The sequence below is a fragment of the Phyllobates terribilis genome, unplaced genomic scaffold (genome assembly GCF_046119375.1).
Source record: "Phyllobates terribilis strain yellow unplaced genomic scaffold, ASM4611937v1 Scaffold_5__5_contigs__length_657084704, whole genome shotgun sequence".
Taxonomy (NCBI): Eukaryota; Metazoa; Chordata; class Amphibia; order Anura; family Dendrobatidae; genus Phyllobates; species Phyllobates terribilis.
In genome coordinates, this window is record NW_027362765.1 from 126,290,177 (window position 1) to 126,306,297 (window position 16,121).

Genomic DNA, 16,121 nt, shown 5'->3' on the forward strand with positions numbered 1-16,121 from the left:
ATCAGAAAAGAAGCTAGCTACTTCCTGTGTAAGCATTTTATTAAACTAGCCAGCATTTATGATGATTCCTGTTCTATAAACAAACTGGGGTGGTTTTCCTGCTGTTTTTCAATGCTGGGCAGACTGGAAAGTGGGAAATGGGGAGCCCTCTGGGTGACAGAGAATTTTAGAGGGGAGGGAACTATACTTTCAACAAACTTTACATAAATCAATAATACATTCAAGTATAAGAAACTTTGTAATATATCTCATCAAAGAATTCTACTTCTTTCTGCAGTTAGGAGAAATGTCTTCCCATCCACACCACCTCCACCTTCCATCTAAATGCCTCATTCACGCTGAAAAACAAAGCAGCTCAACTCTGTTTTGCTGAAGACAAGATGGGTTGCCAGCACAATGAGGTATCAGGTTACATCTTCTCTTAATATACTTCATGTCAGGGGTTACCACCAGTGGCTCATGAGCCACATGTGACTGGTGAGTCTTTGATGTATTGCTCGAGGCTGCATGCCCAGGTGTGTGCCACCTTCAACAGTATTGGTGTCCAAAAGGGCCATTATTACCTGTTAAGGGGCATTCTGGGCACTTTGGACAATGTTAATTGATAAGGGACACCAGGAGCATGATTACTTTATAAGTGCCATGTATTAATACATTATAAGGGGACACTTGTGGTCTTATTACCTTTTAAAGGGCAGTCATATTAATATTGCTTCATAAGGAGCCAGTCAGGACATAACTTCTTTATAAAGTGACATAGCTGCCTTTATTACTTTTTAAGGGGGGCACTGAGGGAATTACTACTCAATAAGGTGGCATTTCGGGTATAAGTACTTTATAAAGTTGCTCTTGCAGCAATATTACTTTATCAGTGGCCAATTCAAATGGGCCCACGGAGCTTCTATGATTTCTCTGCATAGATTGTGGTTTGCGATCATCTCTCAGAACTGAATGTGGCACAGGGAGACACAGAAAGATCTGCTGAGCTTTCTGACAAGACTTTTACCTCAACCCAGAGGTAGATTCATATCTACACTGCTCAGCACTACTGTATTTGGTCTTCCATGATGCTGCGGCTACTATGTGCTAACTAAGGAATGAATACCAAGAATCCCCCTCTGTATGATGTGCTGTGTATGGGAGACATCATGACATCATCAGCTAGTCTTCATTCACCAGCTCAGAGTCAATTGTAAATTTAGAGATAGAGCATGTAAAGGGGAAAATGGTGAAAATGTAGGATACAAGTCATGGAATGGTCAGAAATAGTGTTTTCCCTCATGTACACACACAACACTTTATTCTCAAAAGTTGCTTGAAAGTAGGGTTCCCAATTAATGTGTCAGTACATCTTCAATAGCTGTCGGCCATATGCTCACTTGAATGTCAGCTATTACTTACAAACCCTCCTTCCCCAAAATTTGGGACTATCTGCAGGTATCTTTATTGAGCCACAAAAATTTTAGAAAGGGAGATAAACTTATAAAACGTACCCTGTGATAATAATCGTCTCTTTCATGGTTGTCACCACTAAAACAGTTTGCTAATGATGCTGAGGAGGATGGTTGTCTTGGTCTGACTTGCTAAGAGCATAGAAGGAAGAAAATAAAAACGTAAGTCACATGTTCACAAAAATAAGCTAAAAAAATCAGCACTTTAACCATTCGAGGTAGTGATTAGCCTCATTTTATTTTCTTTCTCTGAGAGAGAAGTGACTGTGCAGGATCAGGTGTACATTTCTGGGCTCTTCTGCTCTGAGTGACAAAACTCAGCAGTATAATGGGTGGAGAAAACCCGATCCTTACAGTGGGAATCCCTGTGTATGGTACTGTCAGTACCAGGCGTTCCATGGGGGTCTTACATTTTGTGAGTCTCCATTCTGTCTCTATCAAAATTCTCAATTCTGAGGTAAAATCAGTATTCAGTGAAAACAGAAGGACAGCCTCTTCTCGATCTGAAAATTTGCTCCTATGAAAATAAAAACACTTACAGTGCCTACAAGTAGTATTCAACCCCCTGCAGATTTAGCTGGTTGACACATGCGGAATTAACTTGGCATTGTGACATTTGTACTGTAGATCAGCCTGGAAGTGGGAAATGCACTGCAGCAAATTTTGTTTTTGTTTTTTTTATTTTTTAAAAACGTTAAAAGTTAATTCAGAGTGTCATTTATTATTCAACCCCTCAAACCACAAGAATTCTGTTTGGTCCCCCAAAAGTATTAAGTAGTTCAGGCACCAAGAATAATGAGCTTCACATATGTGGATTAAAGATCTCTTTTGCCAGCCTTTTCTGACTATTTAAGACCCTCCCCAAACTTGTGAACAGCACTCAGACATGGTCAACATGGGAAAGACAAAGGAGCATTCCAAGGCCATCAGAGACAAGATCGTGGAGGGTCACAAGGCTGGCAAGGGGTACAAAACCCATTCCAAGGAGTTGGGCCTACCTGTCTCCACTGTTGGGAGCATCATCCGTAAGTGGAAGGCTTATGGAACTACTGTTAGCCTTCCACGGCCAGGACAGCCTTTGAAAGTGTCCTCCCGTGCCGAGGCCAGGCTTGTCCGAAGAGTCAAGGCTAACCCAAGGACAACAAGGAAGGAGCTCCGGGAAGATCTCATGGCAGTGGGGACATTGGTTTCAGTCAATACCATAAGTAACGTACTCCACCGCAATGGTCTCCGTTCCAGACGAGCCCGTAAGGTACCTTTACTTTCAAAGCGTCATGTCAAGGCTCGTCTAGAGTTTGCTCATGATCACTTGGAGGACTCTGAGACAGACTGGTTCAAGGTTCTATGGTCTGATGAGACCAAGATCGAGATCTTTGGTGCCAACCACACACGTGACGTTTGGAGACTGGATGGCACTGCATACGACCCCAAGAATACCATCCCTACAGTCAAGCATGGTGGTGGCAGCATCATGCTGTGGGGCTGTTTCTCTGCCAAGGGGCCTGGCCATCTGGTCCGCATCCATGGGAAGATGGATAGCACGGCCTACCTGGAGATTTTGGCCAAGAACCTCCGCTCCTCCATCAAGGATCTTAAGATGGGTCGTAATTTCATCTTCCAACAAGACAACGACCCAAAGCACACAGCCAAGAAAACCAAGGCCTGGTTCAAGAGGGAGAAAGTCAAGGTGTTGGAGTGGCCTAGTCAGTCTCCTGACCTTAACCCAATTGAAAACTTGTGGAAGGAGCTCAAGAATAAAGTCCACATGAGACACCCAAAGAACCTAGATAACTTGGAGAAGATCTGCATGGAGGAGTGGGCCAAGATAACTCCACAGACCTGTGCCGGCCTGATCAGGTCTTATAAAAGACGATTATTAGCTGTAATTGCAAACAAGGGTTATTCCACAAAATATTAAACATAGGGGTTGTATAATAATTGACCCACACTTTTATGTTTAAAATTTAATAAAATTCAACTGAGCAACATAACTTTTTGGTTTGTAAGATTTATGCTTCTGTTCATAAAACCTACTCTTGTTTGCAGTTTGAAGGCTCTAACTTATTTGCATCTTATCAAACCAGCTAAATCTGCAGGGGGTTGAATACTACTTGTAGGCACTGTATACTTGCCTCTCGTGCCGAAGCTGTTCCAGCGGTGTTGGCACTCACGTTTCCGGGGCTCACGTGCTGTTGTTATGACACGTAATCCCAGCGCAAAAGCAGCACTGGCGTCGCTGTCCCTACCTTCGGATGTATTAGTAGTCCAGAGGAAGTGAGCGGCTATCTGCAGCTCTCACTTCCCCTTGATGTTCGATTTGTCTGAAAGCGGAGATAGTGACACCAATGCTGACTGGGTGCTGGGCTTACATGTCATAACAACCGCACTAGAGCCCCGGGAACATGAGTGCTGATACCGCTGGCATGGCTCCGGCACAGGAGGTGAGTGTGATGTACCCACACCTTGCCACTCCGCCTGACGTCACTATTGCGGCAAGGGGATCACGTGGTACAGTCTCTTCACTTTCACCGTGACATTCCACACCCCCTGGGGACATGTAAGGTCAGCTTGACACAGTTTTACACAGATAACCCCTGTCCACACGGGCCCAAGGAGGCATGGGGAATGAGAGGATGTGGCCTACACAGTAGCTCATGTGGCACCACACTCACACACAATCTTGATAGGCCTCTTTCACTAGCAGCAGTGAAACAGACCCTTATCAGTCCGGTATGACTGCCATCAGTTCCTCTTTAGATATCAACCCAGTCCATTAACGGGATTATATCGGGCTCCGGTAGCATGTAAAGTCAAAACCAAGAACAAGGCCATGTGGATTCATGGATCGAGATAAAAAAGCAGCCCAGGGTTAAATTATATATTTAATCGCCTTAAGGGCACACTAGAAAATACACTATATACACAATGGTTATTTACTGTATATACAATGGTCAGATATGCAAATACAGGTGAAGTAAAAAAGATATAAGCAGATGAATCATGTCAATTACCGGTTTGATGTTCGGCCATGTGGGCTGGGCCACATGGGGGCATGAGCTGCCAGCTGATTCCAGTTCCTCCCAGCAAGTTACTGGATGTGGCCCCCTTTCGAAGTGAATAGTAAGCATGACTAAAGAGAGAGCACATGGCCTTACACAAGCCTTTATCCCCTTGATTGGTCACACCCTTTTCCGCCCCCAGGATGGTGCTTTTCCCCTTCTGTTGGGTGTTTGTAGCTAAAACTCCCAAAACCTATGAAGGATCATAACTTCTCAACGGAAGGTCATAGGGCATGGCTTTGCTACCTGGCTTCTGCTAGCTGTTCTGCATATCTCCCCACCCTGGGGTGCTAGAACGGATCGAGACCCTGGAAGGTGTTCAGCCCATTCCAGAGATCTCGAAAATGTAACCGGTATGTGGCTAGGATGTACGATATCCCCATATTCTCCTTAGAAGCTTCTTATGAAATCCTATCTGACTGGACAAAGCAGCTACACAGCATGGGCTCCCCTGGAGGTCATCCTACATGAGCTTGGGTATTAGCAGGTGTGGCTGGACCACCTGCTGAGCCAGGTGTCCTGTTACAGATATACATGCTGAAGGAGGATTGTAAGCTACCATTAAATCCCCCCATATCCTTCACAGTGAGTGTAAAGGCCCCGTCACACATAACGAGATAGCTAGCGAGATCGTTGATACGTCATGTTTTTTGTGACGCAATAGCGATCTTGCTAGCGATCACGTTATGTCTGACAGGTAGCAACGATCAGGCCCCTGCTGTGAGATCACTGATCGTTACAAAGCTTCCTGGACCATTCCTGGGTCGTTGCGCTCCCGCTGGGCAGTGTGCATCGCTGTATTTGACACCTTATCAACGACCTCGTTAGCGATTCAGAACTGAGACACGTAGGCGTGCATAAATTTGACTTTTCCGCGCCCCTCGTCCCCGATTGGTGGTCGCTACAGCGTTCTCATTTTCCGCCGTGCATAAAGAAGGCAACAGAATAGCGATTCCATCCTTTGTTTCTGACCTCGTGCTGGATTGCAGAGCCTAGCAGAATTCTCCGGGCTGTTGATATCCGTTCATTCTACTGAGTCCTGATTTTGCGTAATTTTATGCACGCCTTTGTGACAGAGTACAGTCCCTATCAAGGTGTGGATCGTTGAAATAGCTGCTGTGTGAAAGCGTCCCAACAACCGCCGAGATCGTTAGTTAGATCGCTGGGTCGGCCGAAATCGTTGGGAAGTTCTGCATGTTTGACAGCTCCCCAGCGATCACAAAACGACTCTCCAGCGATCCCAAAACCGTGACGTAATAACGATCTCGCTAGCGATCTCGTTATGTGTGACGGGGCCTTAAGTGTTTTTATTTTCATGGGGGCAAACATTCAGATTGAGAAGGGGCCTTCCTGGTAGTGAACAACCCCTTTAAGTAAATTGCTTAAAATGGACATTCGTAGCTGGACAGCGAGTGGGCTTAAATTGCGGCACAGATTTTATCAATTTGGAATGCTCTTACAACAAACTGAAGCACAATGCTAAATCAAAGCTGTCAATTATGCACAAGATACCAGGGGCTCACACAATGCCACTGGGCATTCTTTTGGCACATCCTTCTGAGCTCTTCTGCCCAAAGTGGCTAAACCCAACAACGTAGCAGGGGTGGGAGATTTGATCTTTGCCACGGAAACCTGTATATATGCTACTGTCAATATCAGGTCTACCATAAGTGTCTTACATTTTGTGAATATCCACCTCTGTCCCTGTGGAGGTCCGTTGCTGCTTCTGGTCTTTGATCTCTTAAAAAATTCTGTTGGAGATATAGAATAATCTAAATGTAAGTTTTCAAAAGTAAAATAGCAATAACAGATAGAAATAACCCACAATAAAATCTAAAAGGGAACCTTTCATGTCTCGGAAAGCTATTAACCATGACAGCAGACTTATGAATTCTGATAGAGCATGCACTGATGTGTGCTGTGAGGATTCAGAAGTTTGCAATCACATGGAGTGACTGCAGACTTTCATCCCAACTTGGACAACCCCTTTAATTTGCAGGATAATAGTGTTCCAATGTTGTCCTACCACCATACTGAAAACGTGGGATACAGCAAGGAAATTAACTTCATTCCTACTGGGAGCCACCGGCTTTCAGTCATGGAGGCGTGCCCGAAGTGGCTACAGTCACCGCTCAGTACACAGTGAGCTGCGGCTGTAATCATGCACTGGCACTTTGATTGACAGCTATGTCTGCACTGATACGTTGCAGAACAAGCTGTCAGAGTGCTTACAGTTACCGCTCATGATGTACTGAGCAGTGACAGTTGCGATCTGGGCACGCCTCCATGATTGAAAGCTGGTGGTTGCCGGTAGGAATATAGTTAATTTTCAGTAAAGCAGCCAGACAACATTAGAAGACTGTAAACCTGCTGATTAACCTTATATCTGAGGATTAATAGCGTTTTGGGACATGACCCTTTTAACCCCTTAATGAATATTCTGGGCTTAAATGACCGGACGCTTTAAATGTATGTTTGGTCTTTCTTAGCTTTTTGTATACATTACCTCTGATAAAAGTATCAGCTCATAAACAGGTTTACAGCATCTGCAGTGCCCTGTGATGTGCAGTTGCCTCGGCCAAACCCCGCGCCTGCGCACTTCACTTTTTAGTAATAGATTTACATTTCTATCACCTGTTTGCCCATATTAGTAGATCAGATTCCCTTTAATGACTGACTGCTACAAGTATTATGTTTCTTCTTCCGATATCCGACTCTACCTTTATAAAGGACTGCAATAAATCTCCATTTTTTTATGGTAATTGGGCAGCACAAAAAGGGGGCAGAGTCCAGCACCTATAATGAACTGAACTTCCTTACAGTACTGTACGAATGAGATAGTTGAGATATATTATATATATCAACTTACAGTTGTGCCCAAAAGTTTACATACCCCGGCAGAATTTTTCCTTTCTTGGCCTTGTTTCAGAGAATATGAATAATAACAAAAAACTTTTTCTCCACTCATGGTTATTGGTTGGGTGAAGCCATTTATTGTCAAACTACTGTGTTTTCTCTTTTTAAATCTTAATGACAACCAAAAACATCCAAATGACCCTGATCAAAAGTTCACATACCCTGGTGATTTGGCCTGATAACATGCACAGAATTTGACACAAATGGGTTTGAATGGCTACTAAAGGTAACATCCTCCTCTGTGACCTGTTTGCTTGTAATCAGTCTGTGTGCATAAAAGCTGAGTATCTGGGATCCAGACAGGCTCGTGCATCTTTCATCCAGTCAATGACGTTTCTGGATTGTGAGTCATGAGGAAAGCAAAAGAATTGTCAACGGATCTACGTGAAAAGGTAGTTTAACTGTATAACACAGGAAAGGGATACAAAAAATATCCAAGGAATTGATAATGCCAGTCAGCAGCGTTCATACTGTGATTAACAAATAGAGAAGCAGTGGCTCTGTGAAATCCGAACCACGGTCAGGTAGACCAACAAAAATTTCAGCCACAACTGCCAGGAAAATTGTTCGGGATGCAAAAAAAACCCCACAAATAACATCAGCTAAAATTCAGGACTCTCTGAAAACTAGCGGTGTGGCTGTTTCAAGATGCACAATAAGGAAGCACTTGAAGAAAAATGGGCTGCATGGTCGAGTCGCCAGAAGAAAGCCATTACTGCGCAAATGTCACAAAGTATCTCGCCTACAATATGCCAAACAGCATAGAGACAAGCCTCAAAACTTCTGGAACAAGGTAATTTGGAGTGATGAGACCAAAATTTAACTTTTTGGCCACAACCATAAACGTTACATTTGGAGAGAGGTCAACAAGGCCTATGATGAAAGGAACACCATTCCTACTTTATAGCACGGAGGTGGATCGCTGATGTTTTGGGGATGTGTGAGCTACAAAGGCACCGGAAACTTGGTAAAAGTTGAAGGAACGTTATCAGCAAATACTGGAGGCAAATTTGCACTCATCAGCCCGGAAGCTACGCATGGACGTTCCAACATGACAACGATCCAAAACACAAGGCCAAGTCGACCTGTCATTGGCTACAGCAGAACAAAGTGAAGGTTCTGGAGTGGCCATCTCAGTCTCCTGACCTCAATATCATTGAGCCACTCTGGGGAGATCTCAAGCGCGCAGTTCATGCTAGACAGCCCAGGAATTTACAGGAACTGGAGGCTTTTTGCCAAGCAGAATGGGCAGCTTTACCATCTGAGAAATTAAAGAACCTCATCCACAACTACCTCAAAAGACTTCAAGCTGTCATTGATGTTAGAGGGGGCAATACACGGTATTAAGAACTGGGGTATGTGAACTTTTGATCAGGGTCATTTGGATGTTTTTAGTTGTCATTAAGATTTAAAAACAGAAAACACAGTAGTTTGACAATAAATGGCTTCACCCAACCAACAACCATGAGTGGAGAAAAAGTTTTATTAATCATTCATATTCTCTGAAACAAGGCCAAGAAAGGAAAAATTCTGCTGGGGTATGTAAACTTGAGCACAACTGTGTGTATGTATATATATATATATATATATATATGTGTATGTATGGATGGACAAAAGTATGGAGACACATCACTTAATTTGTTTTTTTCATTCAGTCCTATTGCCCCCATCCGGCCCCTCTCTGTCTGACTTTATTAACATCTGTGACTGAATGGCTCTTTCTAAAGAGCTCACTGATACCAGCGCAGTCCTGTAATAGAAGACACCGGTGTAACAAGTCAGGTCATGACATTTCTTCTTACATCATCAACTGTGTGTTCTGTGGATTGATGACTTCTCTATCTGGCGTCTGAAGGACGAGTCTGAGTTTGGCAAATGTTAGGAGAACGTTACCTACCTGACTGCATTGTAGATCAGGGAAAGAGCAGGATTCCTGCCTGTCAACAACACAGAGACTCATCTTACCCCCTGAACCAAGTGGCCTCAGGCCTATTAACCCCATACCTGCTTGCGTTGCCTTTCTCTTTCCTGCTCCGTTTGCTGGAGCGTTGTTTTCTTTTTGTATATTTCTACCTTTCCTTTTTTGTATTTTTTTTTATAACCTTTACTTGTGCTGTCATCACCATACATATGTGTCTCTGAAGAAAGTGGCGGGTACACTGCTGCTGCAGACATTTAGGTGGTTTGGTCAGTTCTGATATTATATGGAGTCTTCATTTATTTAGCCGCCCCCTTTTATATGAGTAATGCCTTTCAGAAAGGCAACTCTTTTCGACACACAAGTAGCAAGTTCGGATTTCTTCCCACCTCTTGTGCTACGTTGGTAAATCTGGGATAATTTGTGCCATTTTCACTGACTCGGAAACTTGTGTATCCCGCACACAATCCTATCCCTAACACATCCATACACCAATACTTTGTGTAATAAATCTAGTGCATGTTGTAGGGGACAAAGTTCCCCCGGAGTGGTTTTTTTCATTACTTACCATTTTTTCTAAATCACTGCTTCTGCTCCAGAGAGATCCCTTCTTCGGAAAAGGTTATCAGTGTAGCAGCCCTATATGACGGTCAGCCCGGGTGAGACACAGTTTGTGTAGTGCACGGACTGAGCAGGGAGTTTTCTGCACTTTCCGCCACTCCCCAGCCATAAATGGCTAGTAACGAGGAATGGTAGCTTGGACTCTACCCAGAGATATACACAAAACATTTCCTGGGAACCTGCTTCTGATAAAGGTAAATTACACAAGAGTTGGCAGAGCTGATAATCAGATATGACTGTATAATAATGAGCAAACATAATTAGTGATCTCCAACTGTTACAAAACGACAATGCCCACTGTCAGGGCATGCTGGGAGTTGTAGTTTTGTAGCAGCTGAGAAGCCATGGGCGGAGATCACGGCTTTTGTTCTCAATGAAGAGACCCACAGTGTGTGTATATAGAGACTTATTTACAGGCAATGCTTCATGGGAAAAAAAGTATGCAAATGAGCCATGATCCAGGAAGCCACTGCTGTAATCAGTTGCCCATAGAACATGCAGGAGGGACCTGGTATCACAGTGATCGTGTACCCCAGGTGGACCGACCCCACTTGTCTCACACATCAGTATTCTCTACGTCCCATATTACCTGATTTGTTTGCTTTCTCTGTTCCCCAGTTCTTTCCTCCTGAAGTGCATAAGATTGGGGAGAGGCCCCTTTCTTAGATTTGGTGGCCATTTGCTCCACCACGCAGTAGTAATAGAAAATGAAAGTAAGGAACGGACGAAATCTCGGGTTACACAACTCACAGCACCTTCCTGCTAAGCTTCTAAGTTAAAGGCAAAGTCCTCGGCTGTTTGTGAAATTATTCTAACTACAGAGTAGAAAAAGGTCTGATTGTGACCTTGAAACTGGGAACAAGAGGCTGTTCACTGATCTGTCATTCTTCTAATGCAGCTGGCTGGTATTTTCAGTCCATACTTCCTGTCCACACTTGCATCATTTAAAAAAAAAAAAAAAAAAAAAGATTAATCTAATTTAATGCAGTTGACATATCCGGTTTCTCTTACCTTTACTGGAGACCTCCTATAATGTCTCACCTAACCTAATATATGATAACGTCAAAATCAGTGGGGGTCCGGATCATTTGGAACCACCCAAGTCTGCAGCAGGGGGAACTTTTATCCTTATTAGAATGGTGCAAAAGTGCAGATCCCCGACTACCGTTCCATTCATTCCCTATAGGGCTGCCTAGCACCTCACCTTCTTATAGCAGTCCCATAGAGAATGAATGGAGCGGTGGTCAGACTTGTGCACTGTTGTTCCATTTTAATGGAAATAAAAATTCTCTGGGTCCCAGTGATTGGACTCCTACCTCTCTCTAAGCTATCACCCACCTGTGGATACGTGATAACGTATCATCACTGGATAACCCCTTTAATTACTGGGTCTGTCAGGTGTCCGGTTTTCGGATAAAATTGAGGCCTAGGGTAGGGGTGTCAAAGGGACGAGGGTCTGATTGTCTCCTTCTCATAAACATAATAGGTAATAAATGTACAGTGGGTGACATAAGTGTTGAACACGTCACCAGTTTTCTAAGTAAGTATATTTCTAAAAGGTGCTATTGACATGAAATTCTCACCAGATGTCAATAACAACCCATCCAATCCACACAGGTAAATAACTTAATTTATGGACATCTAAGGTTGGATATATGTGTAATATTGAGAAATGACACAGGGAAAAAGTATTGAACACATGAAGAAAGAAGTGCAAAAAGCAATGGAAAGTCATGACATCAGCTGAAATCTATCAGTAATTAGAAAGCAATCCTGCCACTTAGTGAAAAATAATATCAGCTGGTTCAACTGATGGCCTACAAAAAGGTGTCTCATTACCAAGGTGCCACACAAGGAACATCTCATGATGGGTAAAACCAGTGAGCTGTCTCAAGACCTTCGCAACCTTACTGTTGCAAAACATACTGATGGCATTGGTTACAGAAGAATTTCTAAACTACTGACGTTTTCAGTGAGCACTGTTGGGGCCATAATCTGGAAGGGGAAAGAACATCATTTCACCATAAACTGGCCACGACCAGGTGCTCCCCACACAGAGAAGAATTATCAGAACAGTTGTCCAAGAGCCAAGGACCACCTGTGGAGAGCTATAGAAATACCTGGAATCAGCAGGTACAATTGTTTCAAAGAAAACTATAAGTAATGCACTCAACCTCCATGGCCTATATGCACACTCACCATGCAAGACTCCATTGCTGAACAAAGAGCATGTTCAAGCGCGTTTAAAGTTTGCTCAACAAAATTTACACAAACTTGTGAAATACTGTGAGAATATAGTGTGGTCAGATGAGACCAAAACTGAACTTTTTGGATGCCATAATACACACCATGTTTGAAGGCCAAAAGGCACGGCCTATCACCCCCAAAACACCAGACCAACAGTGAAGTTTGGGAGGTGGGTACATCATGGTGTGGGGCTGTTTTTCAGCATATGGCACTGGAAACTTCATATGACCGAAGGAAGAATGAATGGGCAAATGTACCGAGACATTCTTGATAAAAATCTGCTGCCATCTATCAGGATGATGAAGATGAAACGCTGGACATTTCAGCAAAACACTGATCCCAAACACGTAGCTAAGGAAACTCTCAATTGGTTTCAGAGAAAGAAAATAAAGCTGCTAGGATGACCCAGTCCATCACATGACCTGAAACCAATAGAAAATTTATGGAAGGAACTAAATCTCAGAGTTCATAGAAGGAACCCACAGAAGCTTCAGGATTTGAACAGGGTTTGTGTGGAAGAATAGGCCAAAATCACACCTGAGCAATGCATGCGACTAGTTTCTCCATAAAGGAGGCGTCTTGAAGCTGTCATCACCAACAGCGGCTTTTGTACGAAGTATTAAATAAATTTCCTTAAGCATGTTCTATACTTTTTCCTTGGGTCATTTCTCATCATTACATATAGCTTAATTTATGGACATCTGTGGTGTGATTTTTGTCTGTGTGGATTGGATGTGTTGTTACCTATATCTGGTTAGAATTTCATGTCAATAGCACCTTTAGAAATATATTTACTTAGAAAATTGGTGACGTGTTCAATACTTATTTCACCCACTGTATGTTTACTAGGTGTTCAATTCTTGGGATCGTCACTAATCGCAACGAAGTCTCAGAGTCCCTGCAGGTTTTTTTTTTTCCCCCCCATCAGGAAGAAATATAAAGTTAGTTTTTTAACATCTTCCATTTCTTTGAATTCATGTCTGGCTTTGAATCAAAAAGCTACATGTGGATTTCAGGTTAAAGGAGTATTCTGACCATAGGTATATAACCCAGGCCCAGCTATAAAGAGAGGAAACAGCTGGCTCACTTCTGTGTCTTGCCACTAGTTTGTTAGGGAACACAGACCCTTATATCTATCATCAGACAACCAATGAGTATATCCTGAAGCCCTGGCTGTACTTGGTGTAGGTGGGAAGGGCATGCTGTGATTTGTCATTTTGTTCAAAACCATTAGAACAGGGATTTACACAAGAGGTTACATTCTGCGTAGTGATGTAGAACATGGCGGTAGAATGTATGTTAACACATACAGATTGCACTGATGGGATTCTTGGCCTTGTAGTCATTATTAAAGATGAGTAGATCTTTTCAAATTTGCTGCGTTCGCTGAATTTTCTCCAAAAATTCGATTTGCGTGAATCTCAATACTGGTAAGCTTGCAAATCCTCAGAAAATACACGTGGGGGAGAGAAGACCCCCCTACCATAAAGCTTACACTGCACAGGTTAGAAAGAGAACCCAGCTGATCATAAGAGCTTACACTCTACAGGAGAGAGACTTACCCTGTGACTCTGGAGATGGAAAATGACTCTACTGTACACACTGTGCTCCACTGGAAACCACAGATCATGTGAAATGGTGCAGGCAAGTTGTTTTTTTTGCTAACCACAAATCGAATGCACAATGTTCGAATTTGCATGTGAAACCGCGAATTTCAGGAAAATAAACTAGAATCGATCCTCTGCGGATCGATTCGCTCATCTCTTGTCAATATCTATTGTGTAATTATCATCTACTATGAATTTACCAATCTAGCAAAGTGGTGGCAAAACATGACCTGCATCTAAATTACACAGTGTTATATATTACAGCAAGCCCTGTTTAATCAGAAAATTATAAAAAAAAATTTTTTAATCAGGTTTGTAATTTAAATGTATTTTTTTTAATTTTCCATTATAAATTTATATAAAATACATAATGTAAAAAAATATAAAATCAAATCTCGTGCAATTTTTCACTCTGGCCACTAGGACGTACATGAGACTCAAACTTTCTGTTCTCTATAGAAGACTTTTAAAAGCACCGCTCCAACGGGTTTTTTTTCAGCATCAGAGCGGCACTTTAAATGTAGGCCCCCTGTCCCCGTTCTTATACTCACCTTCTGGCGACTTCACCTTTCACCGACGAAGCTCCGGTCCCACGGCCTATGTTGTGCCCGTAACATCTACGTCTAAGTTACGTGATGATAGCTCAATGAAAGGCTATGACTTGTATTGAAAAGAGACCTCCGGCGCGCTCCACTGCGAGCAGGTCACTTTTCGCCGGAAACCGACTAGAGTGAGGATGAAGGCGGCAGCAGGTAAGTATCAGACTGGGGAATTACATTTAAAGCACCACTCCAGCAGTGCGATAAAAAAACCTGCTGGAGTGCTGCTTTAAAGGACTCTCATCACATACAGGATTACATTGAATTTGCATACTGCAGATAAGAGTGGATCCACCATAGTCGATGTTACAGCTCACCTCCTCCCCTGCCCTTCATAGTGACGGGAGCATGCTCAGACCAAATGTATCAATACAGACAAATAGGGTCTCAGTCAGAATATTGCTGCTAATATCTGTGTCCAACAGGAAGTAGAAATCTTAAATTCGGCTTAGTGGCCAGTTTTAAAAGATACTTTATTGTATTAAAGGAGTATGCCGGGAGATAAAAATGTATTAAAGGAGTATGCCGGGAGATAAAAATGTATTTCAATCCATATTATGTTAAAAACCATAAAAGGGTCATATCCATTCTTGTGATTTTACTACTTATTGCGACCTCCTGTCCCAGCACTGATGTTGCCGCGTGCTCCACCTCCCATCTACGACGTTACGTGTGCCACCATTCAGGATCATAAAACTAAGACAAAGATGGTATCTGGTGTATGGCCATTGAGTATACTGACCTTGGCTTCATCTGTGCCGTAGGTGGCTTGTAATGACATGCTGGGCCTGTGGTACGCCAATTATTCCAAAAGGAGGACAGCCATCATGACTGGTCAGTGCAGCGGCTCCACCCTCATGACTTTTCACAGGTAAAGTACAGCGTACTATTTTGATATTATGCTGCATTTGCCACAATATAGATGGTCATCATGGAGGTTGAGGGGCCTCTATCCTCCTGCCAGCCTCCAGTTTAAGTAAATTTAAAATACAGAAATTACTGTATCACTTCCTAGTTTTCAAGAGTTAAAATTGACACGTTTTAGGTTTTTTATTATCTGATTTCAGATTCTCTTCTTTGTACATGGTTATGCAGGTAGTCATCTTGCTTGACTGGAAATGCTATTTCACCTGCAGGCAAATAGGGTTAAAATCTTGGAGAAAGTAAAGAAGTTAAGCACGCTAATATTGGCTAATATTGTTCAGGATACGCTGGAAAGCTGACGAATGCCAATTCCTGCTGGCGAAGCTCGACTATTGTAGAAACGAAGAAGAAAGGATCTTCCAGCACTTCTGGATTCCTATGACTAAGGGCGTAGTGTACGCCAGAAAGGCGCAAGGTTTTATTCTCATGATGGATTCTCCTGTTATTAAATGAATTTCTAATAAAAGATTAGTTTTATGTCTGGAGATGCCGGAAAATCCTTTTTTCTTCTTAGGTTAAAATCACGCGTGCCTTACTGGAAGTGCGGCTACAGGGAGAAATTGAACATATATCCTCCTTGTAGCTGCTCGCTTCCAGCTATAGGGACATGCAGGGAGATGTCACCACTCACTATACAGGCAACGGATGTACCGTATTTTTCAGATTATAAGACGCACTTTTTTCCTCCAAAATTGAGAGGAAAATAAGGGTGCGTCTTATAATCGGAAGCGAGTTTACCGGGAGGGAGAGGCGGTACAGCAGGCTCACAGGAGGCAGGG

General features: G+C 42.9%; 1 protein-coding gene and 1 long non-coding RNA gene across 5 annotated transcripts in view; one reads left to right on the forward strand and one right to left on the reverse strand.

The window, feature by feature from the left end:
• The window catches only part of LOC141272348 (opioid growth factor receptor-like), a 23,504-nt gene extending 12,738 nt beyond the window's left edge, over positions 1 to 10,766 (reverse strand). Inside the window, exons 1-4 of one of the 4 annotated variants that reach the window (XM_073682963.1) lie at positions 10,555 to 10,749; positions 9,324 to 9,363; positions 6,190 to 6,261; positions 1,494 to 1,583 (exon numbers count right to left, since the gene is read on the reverse strand). In XM_073682963.1, the coding sequence (XP_073539064.1) occupies positions 1,494 to 1,583; positions 6,190 to 6,261; positions 9,324 to 9,363; positions 10,555 to 10,604 (252 nt within the window). In that variant the 5' untranslated portion in view covers positions 10,605 to 10,749. Of the gene's footprint in view, positions 1 to 1,493; positions 1,584 to 6,189; positions 6,262 to 9,323; positions 9,364 to 9,912; positions 10,132 to 10,554 lie in introns of those variants that run through there. The other 3 variants (XM_073682962.1, XM_073682964.1, XM_073682965.1) reach the window with 3 other exon arrangements.
• On the forward strand, positions 9,931 to 15,686 carry LOC141272349 (uncharacterized). Its single transcript, XR_012322001.1, has 3 exons — positions 9,931 to 10,159; positions 15,183 to 15,289; positions 15,555 to 15,686. It is a non-coding gene; the product is annotated as an uncharacterized lncRNA (long non-coding RNA).
• The last annotated feature ends 435 nt before the right edge of the window (positions 15,687 to 16,121 follow it).